Source organism: Anguilla rostrata, chromosome 8 (genome assembly GCF_018555375.3).
Source record: "Anguilla rostrata isolate EN2019 chromosome 8, ASM1855537v3, whole genome shotgun sequence".
Taxonomy (NCBI): Eukaryota; Metazoa; Chordata; class Actinopteri; order Anguilliformes; family Anguillidae; genus Anguilla; species Anguilla rostrata.
The window spans coordinates 53,438,572-53,452,131 of record NC_057940.1 but is presented as its reverse complement, the minus strand read 5'-3'; the positions used below and the strand labels follow the sequence as shown (position 1 = coordinate 53,452,131).

The 13,560-nt window shown below is 41.4% G+C and overlaps 1 protein-coding gene across 2 annotated transcripts in view; it reads right to left on the bottom strand.

Annotated features, from left to right (window-relative positions):
* Positions 1–1,217: 1,217 nt before the first annotated feature.
* Positions 1,218–13,560, bottom strand: part of LOC135262055 (cytosolic non-specific dipeptidase-like) — a 12,652-nt gene continuing 309 nt past the window's right edge. The window contains exons 1-12 of one of the 2 annotated variants that reach the window (XM_064348845.1): positions 13,547–13,560; positions 13,237–13,320; positions 10,533–10,676; positions 9,825–9,987; positions 8,962–9,050; positions 7,752–7,952; positions 7,120–7,204; positions 6,365–6,525; positions 5,307–5,471; positions 3,954–4,095; positions 2,696–2,843; positions 1,218–1,630 (exon numbers count right to left, since the gene is read on the bottom strand). The exon at positions 13,547–13,560 is cut by the window's right edge and continues 246 nt beyond it. In XM_064348845.1, the coding sequence (XP_064204915.1) occupies positions 1,564–1,630; positions 2,696–2,843; positions 3,954–4,095; positions 5,307–5,471; positions 6,365–6,525; positions 7,120–7,204; positions 7,752–7,952; positions 8,962–9,050; positions 9,825–9,987; positions 10,533–10,676; positions 13,237–13,296 (1,425 nt within the window). In that variant the 5' untranslated portion in view covers positions 13,297–13,320; positions 13,547–13,560 and the 3' untranslated portion in view covers positions 1,218–1,563. The remainder of the gene's footprint in view (positions 1,631–2,695; positions 2,844–3,953; positions 4,096–5,306; positions 5,472–6,364; positions 6,526–7,119; positions 7,205–7,751; positions 7,953–8,961; positions 9,051–9,824; positions 9,988–10,532; positions 10,677–13,236; positions 13,321–13,546) is intronic. The other variant, XM_064348846.1, reaches the window with a different exon arrangement.

Here is a 13,560-nt window from a genome sequence, read left to right as displayed (position 1 = left end):
AGGCCAACCAATTAATTAGCTGTATGTATCAGAGATTTAAGACGTCCCAACAATCATGAGAACAAGATTTTGCATTGTGCGTAAAAGCCACAGACAGAAGAAATCTGTACTGGAGAGAAGGACCGCTGACATTTTTTATTTATCACAGGCTGGCTGAACTGCCCCCAGCCTGGAGACAAAAGGTACTGCTTATTAATGCTACCTACGAATGCTTAAATTTGTAATAAAAAATACCATCAGGCCAGTCTGTTCTTTTAATGGCTAGGAGCCACAAAAATATCTGCACTTAGCTTCAAAGGGGGGTACTTGACGATGATATTCGATAAAAATGAAGGCCCTGTTTTCCCCATTTCTCCTTCGATTGCCATCGGGACAAGATATTTTTTCTCCGTTTCAGGGATGTGGCTGTTCTAATCAGTGTACTTGTTTTCGGTCACCACCATGCGTGTGAAACTGTTCTATGCTCCAAAATGGTCAATAACACCGACACCTCACATTAGAGGCCCCCTACTGGCCAAAAAACAACTATCGGATATGGAAAATTTGACTTAATTTTGGTGAATTTATCTTAAGAAAAAATTCAATAGCTTCGCAAAAGTGAACAGGAGTGCGGTAAAACTTGCACCATTTTCCGGATACTCTCACTGTTAGAGTGAGAGTATCAGGAAAATGTGTACCACATCTGAAAAGAAACACATTATACTACTTAAAAGTTCTGCTACTACAACAAGCAGCTGAGCAAACACACTGCCTTTGGTTTGAGAGTGATTCAGCCAGTTCAACCAATTCTTTCACATGGAAGTAATGCCTTAAATTTTGTGTGTTTCACATAGCGTAGCGTATTGGTAAAAAAAGAACAATTCATCAATTCAACAAACACACTACTTCAAGCAGTTATCAGTATGTATGCACAGGGGCAGATCTGGGTTACATCCATATTTTTGTTTTGGATTTAAATGCTTTTCTGTGTCTATTGATCTTGCCTGGTGTAATTCAGCCTGCCAATTATGACCAGAAGGCGGGGTTTGCAATTTTTTTGAGAGTATTTCATTGGTTACAATACACCAGACAAGATCAGCAAAGTGTTGAAAAGTATTTGAATCCAAAACGATTACGTAATTTGACCCAGGTCTGCACAGGGGTCATTCCCATTTAAGGTGAATCACAACTATCTGACAACTAACAGAAAGAAGCGCATTGAAAAAAATACACTGCAATGGTGTTACAATTTCCTTTTTAATCAATATTTGTAGTTTGAATCCCTTTGCATCTGGCTCAACATTGAAAAAGAATGAGAATGGACATTCAACATGGACTGCCTGGAAGAAGACTGGGAAACTCCTGATCAGTTTGTACCTGCTCTGTATATGGCAGTATTCCTACATCAAAGACAGGACACACAATTTTTCAGACATGACTAGATGATTTCACAGAACTTGGTCTAAAAACTCAGAGGAATGAGAACAGAGGTCTGTTGAATTTAATATGCATCAAAAAGCAGTCAGCTACACTTTGACGCCATCTCCTCAGGTGTGCATAGGAGTCCATCCATGCACGATGGCTTTACTCTAGCTGAGAAACTTCATGGAAGTAAGCCCCCAGCATCTTTGTTCCCAGGATGTAGTTAGACCTGAAAAAAAGATCACACATATTTTCCAAAATGTGAGACTTACTCATTTTCAATATAACTCCAAAAAAAAAAAAAAAACATCATTCAATTAAAATAAGATTAAAAATTGTAATGCATTTTTTTTACAGCACCTAAATAATTTCTGGAGAGGGGACTATGGCTGAGAAAAGGGAGGTGGCGCATTTGTCTTCTCAGCTGATGTCCATTGCCGAAACGTGTTCAGAACTCGGTATGGTCAGGATTCGGTCTGAGGCGGAAATACACCTAATGCTCTGTGCGTAGGCCAGTATAGGCTACTGCTGCAGGGTTGAAATTAGCCTCTCGAGCACATGGAGGAGGAACAAACTCATTCCTCCCTCCTTTGTCTTACTTAAGTGCTAACCAGTCATAATCCTTTCAGCCAGGCCTGAAACACCCTCGATTGTCGGGTGGGGGCAAACTGGTATGGTCGAACAGATGGAGATCATACTTTGTCTGTCTCTGACTTTGCAACGTTCCGTGCCTCAACTTCACAACGGTCAAGTGCGAGACCATTGTTCAGATTCCTGGTATGGAAAAAAATTCATCAAGCCATATATGGCCACATGGAGGTGTAAATCAGCTGAATTTGACCGGAACATAACTGAGTTAAGAAGGTATGTTACAGCTCAGCCTGTTTCTAATATTTAAGAGACCAGAGTTTTTTTTTTCTATTGAAGTAGAAACCGTTGAAGTTTTCAGCCACACATAGTTCAGGAGGTAGGAGCGTTTGTCTGGCTGTTGGAGGGTTGCCGGTTCGATCCCCGCCCTGGGCGTGTCAAAGTGTCCCTGAGCAAGACACCTAACCCCTAGTTGCTCCCAACGAGCTGATTGGCACCTTGCACGGCAGCCTTTCACCGTCGGTGCGTGAGTGTGTGTGCGAACGGGTGAATGAGAGGCATCAATTGTAAAGCGCTTTGGATAAAGGCGCTATATAAATGCAGTCCATTACACTTTCAGCATCGTGGGGATTTGGCGTAGCTATTGAGTGGGAGCCTGTGCTGGTCCAAGAGGACACGCAGTAATGGTGAAAAGCGTGGTGTGCACCTGTTCAGCTTCTCGTTCTGCGAGTGCGCGCCGTCGTCACAGGAACCCAAGGGCAGCAGCATGACGTTGCGGCCAGTGGCCTCCTGGAAGGTCAGGGTGACTGGGATGCTCCCTCCCTCCCGGGTCAGGTCCGGCTCCACTCCGAACACTGGCCACAGTCAGGGGAAACAAAAACAGGGGTTCCCACTCATTTTAGGAAATCATTTTCCAGGACTTTTCAAGGACAATTTCCATGACTTAGACTTACAGACATGAAACGTGGACAATGGTAGCCCAAAGCCGGTGGTTGACCGGGGGGGGGGCGGGCAATGTGCAAGTAGCATAACCATTCAAAACTTTGTGCTGCCATGTAATCTCAGCAGCTAATGAAAATGAGAAAAGCGGAGAACAATACAGAAAAAATACAGAAAAATATGCAATCTCAGCTCTAAATATACTGTTTAATAGCTTGACTTATAGCCCAGCCTACAATTCTACTTATAGCCCAGGCTGTGCAATCACGATGGAACATGGGTGCTTATAAAATGAGTTCAATGCATACGTTGGTCTCTTGGAATGCACGTGGGTTAGCATGAGCAACAGCTTGGCATGACCGCATCTCCACTTCCTCCCTACTGTTCCCACCCCAGCATTCCTTTCACATGCAATCACTTAACAATAGTTATAGCATGATTTTGTTCTCATACGGACGTTAGCTGCAGGAACCTCACAACTTCTGTTATGGTTCTGGGTTAGCATAAGTTAACTTACATTTAGCACTGCAGTTAGCTTTAGCATACGATCAGCATTTTGCAGTGCTTTTGCTGAATTAAATGTCAAAAGTGGCATTGTTTTTCCATTCAAGATTCGGGAAACTGTATCCCTTTAAATCGTTACAGTAATTGCCCATGCCTTGTAAAACAGAATTATGTTTATTAAAAAAAAAAAAAAGTTTTTAAATAAAGTTTTGATAAAAGAAACGGCAATGGAATGGGAACTCCAGGCTAACTCACGTTTCCCATCTACGCGCACGGGTTGGGACGAGCGATTACACGCACCTCATCTCGGCACGGACCGCCCATTTCAGTTAACGTCAGTTAGCGACTGGGCAAGCGAGGAATGTGCCTTATCTCACACGCATATCAGAGTATCCGGGCGTGGTGAAAAGCGATTCAAGTACTTCAAGTTCGGGATGCGGCGCAAGGTCCCTCCCACGGATTTAAACGGAGGGCAGCCTGTGCGTGACTGTCGGCAGATCGGTGCGTACAAACAGCCCTACCTGTCTTCATGGCCTTTCTCCCAGCCATGTAATGGGGGTGGTTGAAGTCGGACACCCAAGCCTTCGCCCCATGGCCCATGTAGACCTTCAGCTTATTGGGGCTCTCCCGCTCAGAAAATTTACCCTGCAGGTGGCTTATCACCTTACGGGGGGGCGGGGGGGGAAGAGACGAGAAAAGAAAACAGAAATGACAAAATGCAGAAAAAAATGTACACATAAAACTTGACCATTTGGTTTTATCAAATAGGTTCTCCTGCCTGCTGTACTCCTATGGTATGTAAAACACTGAATTGCACTCTCCCACATATTGTACTTACTCAAATTATAATTTAATTGTCCATCCATCCATCCATCCATTATCTATATCCGCTTATCCTGAGCAGGGTTGCGGGGGGTGCTGGAGCCTATCCCAGCATGCATTGGGCGATAATTTAATTGTAACTCATTTAATCTCCAGTGCATTTCCCCCATGATAAGTTATCACTTAAATACACCTCAAAGAAATCCTGATTAGAACATATACAATGAATATATCACATAGGTGTTGAACTTGTATTTTTGTACATTTCCCCCAACCCATTCAATCTCACAAAAGGACTGAATGTCTTCATTCAAGCTTTACATTAAGATGACAAATTTCTATTAAGTATAGGTGAGAAAACTCCAAAGTGGATAGACAGATAGATAGCTATATAAATAGATGGACCTTGCCATCCTTCCACTATAGGAAGCTCCTGCGTGGAAGATTTCGGGAAAATCTGACATAGAGCGAATTTTGAGCCCAAATCCACACAAAATGTCCCTCTTAAAAAAAAAAAAAAAAAATTAAGAAATTAAGAAAACCGTAGTACTGAAAACAATATGGTACCAGCTGCTATGCTGCTAAATAAAATTAGTGAACTAATATTTGTGTAACCAGCTCCATTAGTAAAATTACTGTTTAATGTAATTGTCCTCAGCCCTAAAATGAATCCTATCATTTATCGAAATGATCTGACATCATTAGTATCCTTGACGTTTACTGAGGAACAGAAGCTGAGAAATCCCTCTACCTGACCCTTTTTCTTTTCACACAAATAGACCTATCCGCAATTATCCGCAATTAATTATTTATATATTAAATCAAAAGATAAGCCATAACCAAGAGCTCAATCAAATCTCCCTTATAAAGAAATTTAGAAGGACCAGCAATACCCACTCAGTGGAAGAATCATGTAGTATCATTTTGGCAGAGAAGCAGTTGCAATACTAAGCAGACGAGAAAACTTTGAACTTAAATAAATATTCTTGCTTATAAGACTGGACCATCTACATGGACCATCTCAAATTACACAGTCTACTGGTAAGCCATACCAACTTCTCCACGACCTTGGGGTCCATGTCCGGCACCAGGCGGATGGAGAACTTGCCGATAACTTTGCGGGGGATGACTGTTTTGGCCCCCCCTTCTGAGAAGGCCCCCTCGATGCCATGGAGAGAAAGAGACGGGTACCTCCAACGGTGCATCAGGATTTGTTCCTATAGGAAGAGGGGTAAATGTTTATTTTGAGGGACGGAATTATATTGTGGCAAGATAAGGGCTGTAGCATCACAACTTGGCAACAGGTGCTTGCTGTGCACATTACATGTATGTGTACAAGCTCATCACTTTTTCTTTACCTTATTCATTGTATAACTTTATTACTGGAAAGACTTTGACAATCTTTATTATAATAATAATTTTAAAAAAAATAAATAAATAAAAAATAATAATATAACAATAACAATTATTATTATAACAATAATCCTAACATAAATACAGTAGGGTTTCAGCACTTTGTGCTTGACCCTCTAATAAATTAACAACAACACAAAAAATAATGGCTGAAAACTTTCTCTAGACACTGTGCGGGTCTCCATCAGAAGTGCTCAATTACACGAAATACTTCCCAATATCTCCATCCTGAAGTGAACTCAACGGACGGACTATCAGAGAAGAAAGAAGGACGGACGAAAAGGCAAACCTCACTGCCCATCTTCCGCCGTGGTCTGAAGACTCATCTCTTCAGGCTACACCTGGACTAACTGCCACCACTCTGCGAATCATTTCACTTAAAATCCCCCCTTTCATGCCACTCATGTTACATGTGTACCTCCATTCCAGCACTTATAGTAATTTGTATTTTGGCCCTAGTACTGCAGCTTCTTCTTCCCCCTAGTTTGACCTGGCGTACGTTAGGTCAGAATAATGTTCACTGCGTGAACTGAACTGTGTTCTTGGCTACGAATAGCCGTACGGAAATGAGTACCGCACCTTACCGAACCTGTGTTTTGTAGTCGTTCCAATGACCGTGACACACACTTTTTTGTACGTCACTTCGGATAAAAGCGTCAGCTGAATAAATGCAATGTGAATGTCATTCAAGCCGCACCTTGCTGGGGTGGAGCAGTTTGCTGGCCCCCACGTCCCTGCAGTACTCCTCCATGTCGAAGTCGATCTTCTCATAGAGCTTCAGCTCTTCCTCAGTCACGGGGGCCACGGCATCGTACATCCCCGGGACCTGGATTCTGCCTTTTTTATCCACCAGCGACCCTGCGCAGAAAAGTTCAAAACAACCGCCCAAATTCACGCACGCTTCACCACCATCTGATCTCACGGAATTCAACGGTAATGGACTTTGCAATGAATTATGGGAGCTCGAGGCAAGGGGAAACACCTAAATCACAGCATACATCCACGTTTCGCTATTAAAAGACAAGACCTTCTTTTTGACGCAAGGATTGATTTAAAAAAAAAAACCTGCATACGTATAGATAATTGGTTCTGACAATGGTTTTTGGCGATGTCTGACCGAGAGCATGAATGCCCATGGGCATATATTTTTTGAGCTTTTCCCATACAGAAACCCCGGAGTACAACACACACAACACAAGATTACATTACAAACATTTTCGAGAGTAACATGTCTACAATTTAAGAGTGCCATCTTGTCTATCTGGACACACATCCACGCTTGACAGCACTCACAAGAATGAGACAATTACTCCTGACGTTTGCGTTGTACTCCAAAAACAGGACACATTCCGTAAGTATAAACGTAAAATATAAATTCAACACAAGTTCACCTGAAGCAACATCTCTCAGAGGACGTGCAACAGGTCTGCCCTCCGCAACTCTGCGACTTACCCATCAGCGCAATGAGGTCAGTCATTGCTTCATGCACCGAGCCCCCGAACACGCCGGAGTGGAGGTCTTTCTCGGAGCACTCCATCTGCGGACAATGTGACACGGTCCACGTCAAAAACGAATAAAAGTCAGAGGCAGGATCACAAAAAAAAAAAAAAAAAAACATTTGCGTACTTGATGAAGAATGGAGGGCATTTAAACGTTCGCTCAAAAGGAGTGAGTAACAAGCGTGAATCCGCAATAGCTGCGACCGCACTCGCGCATGCATCCATGTGTGCATGCATCCACACGCACACACCCTCACGCAAACACGTGACCTCTTCTTTGGCTCATGACCAACCTTTCCACTAATTCTTGTGCAAGTCTGTGAATCCATTTGGGGGTTCTGCGCCTTTTTGTGATAGGCCACGCCCATCGCCACGCCCCCTCTTGGTCAATCGGCCTGAAAGTTACTCAGCTCTACCTTCGGTCATGACCAACCTCCATGCCAAATTTCCTGGGGTGAAAACTGCGGCCGCAACTGGGTGGGACAGTTTTGTGGACCGACCGACCGACCGACCGACCGACCGACCCGACCGACAGACAGAGCTATAGAGCTGCGGTCGCAGCTAAAAAGGAAAAGGGGACCTTGCCTCAATGAAGAAGTAGCAGATGCCTCTGAGGCCGTATGTGATGCAGGGTTTGGTCTTTCCCAGCCAATAGTTGTCCGAAATGCAGACATAATCCACGCCCTTGAAGAAGGAGTCTTTCCTGGCAAACACCAGGTCATCCAGCCCCTCCGAGCCAGACTCCTCCATTCCCTCGAAGCAGAACTTAATGTTGATTGGCAGTTCCTGTTTCAAAATGTAGACAGGACAAAACAAGGTGTCAACCTTCCAAAGAACGACCCTCAATATGAATCCTCTTTTTAAAGACGCACTCTTAAGTATTATATATTATGAAGACATTATGAATAACTGCTAAGCTGAAACACATTATTTTTTCCCACAATGCTGTTCTCTAACCGAGTTGCGCTGTCATTGTGCCAGGGGGAGTACACTTCTAGTGCAGTTGGTGCAGGCAGAGTTTTTCCACAGTGAGATAGGGAATAACCTGGAACCTGAAAGCATCTTTACTTGGGCGACATTAGGCTAATTATGCACCGCCTCATCCAGCTCCTGTTGCACTAGCTTGGTCAGACCACACAGTCAGCATTCGGTTCCTATTTGTGGGGCTCGTCACTGCACTAGCGACCATCCTTTCGGAGAAACGCAACAACTTGGGAGTCTGTTCATCTGATTTGTTCCCTGGTTCAAACACAACTTTACAAATACTAGAGTTGATCAAAAATAATTTGTATTACATTCATCAGTACATTTATTGGATGTGGTCATTTTATTCCAGGTTTACTTAATCTGGTGTTCATTCGGTATGTAACCATCACTGCTCAGACCACATTTGTAATGAAATTTGAAACTGTGATGAAAGAGAAGTTCTTCCTTTTAGGTCAGTCCACTGGGAATTGGTGAGCAAATGCCTTGGTTTGTTTCTGATAGGTTACATTGCCCTTGCAGAAAATGACACTGTACAATGCTTACTGTAGACCGTCAAATTTCCTTCTATGTCAACCTTAAAAGAAAAGCCAACATAAAATAGCATATCTATATATATTATATATATAGTGCAGTCCTTAAATATTTGGACACAATTTTTGTGGAGTCAAATCAGTAAAAAAAAAAAAAAAAAAGGCCCAAGGCTACTCGGGGGTCGATCATAACATTCCAAGTAACAAAACAGAAATACAAAGATTATAATTTCTTGTGTGAGTCCCCGTTACAACCTTATTAGTTTTATGCCTGGTACCTGGTTTATCTTCTGAAAAGCCTCGATGCAGTTGAACCAGGCGAGCACCGGACCCTTGTCATCAGTGGAGCCTCGTCCGTACATCTTCCCTGCGACAGACCAGCCGAAACGAAAAGCAGACAACTTTCAAAATGGCGAGCGTGAACGGCACAATAATGTGGATCGTTAGTCATAAAATACATGCAGACCGAAGGACCTCATTCACTGACATGTAAATATAAATTTGATTTAAAATGACAAGGCTTGAACCACCCAAATTGCTGCCAGCAGCTATATTATATATATATATATATATTTGTTACATATTTATTTACTTTTTCCTTTTCTTTTTCTGATTCAATTTATTAAATGAATTGTATTAATGGCTGTACCCTTGTATCCTTGCTTTTTTTTAGTCCATATGCATGCATAACGGTATGCACAATGTGTAGGAAGAGGGGTTTTTGATATACAAATCATAGTACAAATTTGTTTTACATCTACCCCTATAATATTATAGGTGTATGTGGGTATAAGAGGATGTAGTGGTGAGATCATGGGATCTAGAAGTTAGTCTAATCTAGAAGACAGTCATAGGTTACATAGAATATATTTTGTCACAGGTGGTGCTTTGTGTGTCATTTTCTTTTTGTTTTTTCTTTCTTATTGCAGTCATTATTTTATTTTCTTTTTCTTTTTCTTTAGTTGACTACAAAAGCCACTGTGTGTTGTTCAATTTCAAGCGTTATGGTCAATGTCCAAAAATAAATTATGTGGAAAAAAATCCTAAAACAATTCCAACACTATAGTACAATCCTTCAATCCACTTTATCCAAGTTCGATGACCACAGCGACACCGATATTTGTACGCAAATTGTAATTACCGTCCTTCTCCACCAGGGTGAAGGGCTCGGAATCCCAACCATCCTCGACGGCGGCTGGCTGTACGTCCAGGTGCCCGTAGATGCACACGGTTTTTTTTCTCGGGTCCGAACCGAGTTGTCCCAGGACAATCGGCGGCAGTGGGATTTCTTCTCCACTTGGAAGCTAAAACCAAAAAGTAAAAAAAAAAAAAAAGGAGAAAATAGGACACAGCCAGTAAAACAGGAAGCAGTGGGAATGGTGAACTCAAGACTTCTTAAGCCAGTCACTTGATCAGAACTTCCCCAAAATTTTTTTTAGGGTAAGAGTTAAGGGGGGGAGGGGGGGGGGGTTAGGGTGGGTGATGTGGCTGGGGAGGGGCAGTTGCTGAAAAAAGGAAGCTGAAATTGACTTTTTTTTGGGACATCTCCGGTCAAAGGCTACCGTCAGTACGCTAGCCTTTTCAATAAATAATAGGGATCATCAACGTTAATATGCTGAATTACGCTTTACCAACTATAGTATATTGCATATGATGGGTAGTAATTTCTACCGACAAAAATTATTTATGGTGTATAGTCAGAATAATGTAATGAAATCTCAGTGATTGGTGTTGAATTGCGGTCATATAAACATAGGAACCATTTTGAATCTGGGACACCATTACCGTGCCCTGGTTGAAGGGAAGAGTGAAATAAAACACTCCTAAATGGTGCCACCTGCAATCTCACCTTTTGTTTGCCGATGTCCACTAGCTCCACCGTCCCTCCCAGTTTCTCGATGTCCTTGGCGGCCATTTCCATCATCTTCTTGATCTCCCCTCTCTTCTCCGGCCAGGCCGAGACACTCTGCACAGCGACCCATTGCGCCAAACGCTGTGGGAAGACCAGGCCGCCAGAGGCATTAACACAACGTTCCTGTGACGGGCGGCAGTGTAGTATAATGGCTAAGGAGTTGGTCTTGTAACCTACAGGTCATGGGTTCGAATCCCCGGTAGGACACTGCCATTGTACCTTTGAGCGAGGTACTTAACCTGCATCGCTCCAGTATATATCCAGCTGTATAACTGAATACAATGTAAGTCGCTCTGGATAAGACAGAAACATTCCTCCGGTGGTACTGTTTTAGCAAATAGCTGCTGCGCATTTCACGTACATGCTTGACAGAATAGTTAGCCAACTTCCTGAATACAAATTAAAGTTAAAATTACAAATTAAATGGCTAACTGCAGTGGTCTGGGCTGGAAACTAGTTGTAAAAGTGGAATAATCACCCAGAAGCCAAGCACAAAACCTGAGCTAGGCTTCCGTACAAGACATGAGCTACATGCTCCCACATTATCAAAAATATTTAGGACACAAACTACAAACACTTTACTCTTCACTTTTCACTTTCGCATACTGAACTATACTACAGTATTAACGTCGAAGCTAACATCAGTTGTACTAAACTTATGGTAGACTTGGAAAAACTGCAAAGAAACATACATAGCCTACATGCGACACTTAATAGCTGAATTTCAGCAAATGTAAGCCTGTGTTTGATTAAGTTAATTATGGTCCAATTTCTCAGCCATTTTCTCCAACTGAAGAGTCCATCACTTGTCCTGACACCAAGATTTAGGAGCAGTATATGCAGATGATGGCAGATTATTCTTTGCTCTAGTATTTTAATTTAAAATAGCACAGGTTAGGTCAGAGAAATGTTCACTGTGTGAACTGGACTTTGTGTTCTTGGCTATAAATAACTGTAAAAAATTGAGTATTGTACCTTATCGTACCTGTGTTTTGTAGTTGTTCCAATGACCTTTGTTATGCACTTTTGTACATCGCTTTGGATAAAAGCTTCTGCCAAATAAATGTCATGTAATGTAAATTTAAGAAAATTCACTCAAGTTAAAGTAAAAGCAGCCCATATACAAATTGCAAATGTCCACATTAAATTTTAAAAATTCAATTAATTGAGCTCTATAGTGCCAGTCAATGTGTAAATCGGGCCAATTAATGATTGTCCTCAAGATGGAGCTATCAACAGACACATCAATTTTCATCACTTCATGTCAAACCAGTTGGGACCTGTAAAAAGCAACACCCACATGCAAATTCATTGGCTTCCTGCGGGCACAAAATTAAGTGTATTTGTTTAAAGGGTAAGCATCACATAACAGTACCCCCCAAAGGCCAATTAATTTTAGTCTAGAGGATTTTCATTAAATTAAGCTGATATTTCAGGACAGAGCTTGAAGACTACTGTTCTAGTTTCTTTGCTTTAAATTAGGCTATCATTACAAATAAATTACTAAAATGTTGCAACCATGTTCCTCATTTCTGTAAACGGCTACAGTTCCCTTTGGCTACCAAGTAGTTGAATCAGCAGATGAAAGTAATAAAGATCAGAGGAAAAAGTAATAAGCCCGGCGGAAGGCTAAATGGATTCCGCCCTTTGGCCTTGAACCACTTAGAAATAATTTTGGGCACGTTTGCGGGCAAACCGGCCTATCCACAAAATTACATTCCAGTCATTTGGCAGACACTCTTATCCAAAGTGAGGAAAATTAAGTTCATTGGAACAACTACAACACACAGGGTCGATAAGGTACAATACTCATTTTGTAGTTATTCATGGCCTTGGAAAAATTAATTAAATTGAATTTAAAAAGCTAAAGAATGCATAACTTAGGACAGTGTTATGTTGGTCTTTGCCAAACAATAAAATTGCAATAGAAGGTAGATAAGTGCTAAGGTAGCCGCCTAAGGAAAAACACGGTAATTTGGTGAGGAATTTAGTTAAATTTGTAATCTTTCACGATCACATGTTGTCATTTATTAATTGTTGTGGTTGTGTGTTAATTTATGTGTTGACTTTTCACTGTTGCAGCGTTCTGTTATGTGAACTGCGGCACTAAATAAGTTCCATGCTTTCAAAGATTGAAGAATTTAAAACTAAAAACCACATTTAAATTGAATTCATATTTCTGTATCCACTTCTCATAAATAATAATAAATAAAAAAAACAACACCGGTGGGTTGGTGTGAATAGAAAATCAAGTCTACTTCCAAAACTCACTATAGGTGGCCAACGAAAAAGCCTTAATTATGACTTTGCGTCATACTATGTAATGTAGGTACAATGGTCAAATCTGCACAAAATTAGTTACTGTACTACTCAAAGGTAAATGGGAAAGAAGTTTGATTAATAAGTAACTCAATATTTTCATGCTCAGATTTACATTACTATGGAATTACCCACGTATAACATGTTCTACATTTCAGTAGTTCATTGATGACACCTTCCTAAATAGTTAGGCTAATTACGCTCAAAGTGCATAAAGTCGCAGACTTAATAAAAAAGGAATGACTGTGCAATATATATTAATGGGAAACCTGAAACAATTAAAACAAGCCTCGTTCCTTCACTTTGCATTTCAATTCATTACCTCAACGTAGGTCTCCTGGTGTTCGTCCAAATACTTAAACAAAGCTGGAAGGTACGACATCTCGATCACTTCGCCAGGTTACCTCTGTCACAAAGCAAAGTTAACGTGCCAGTTAAAGACCAACAGAAAGTAATCTTTCCTTCAAGTGAGCTTGGAACTCGTCTCCGCCCATGATGAAGTCAGCAAGTCTGTAAAGTCCATTGACGGAGATAAATCGCAAACTTTACAGTCTACAAGCAGATTACGAAATACCAAGATTTAATAATTAACTACAACCCCATAAAAGACAAAGTGCAGACAAATTAATTACCCTCAAATTGTAAT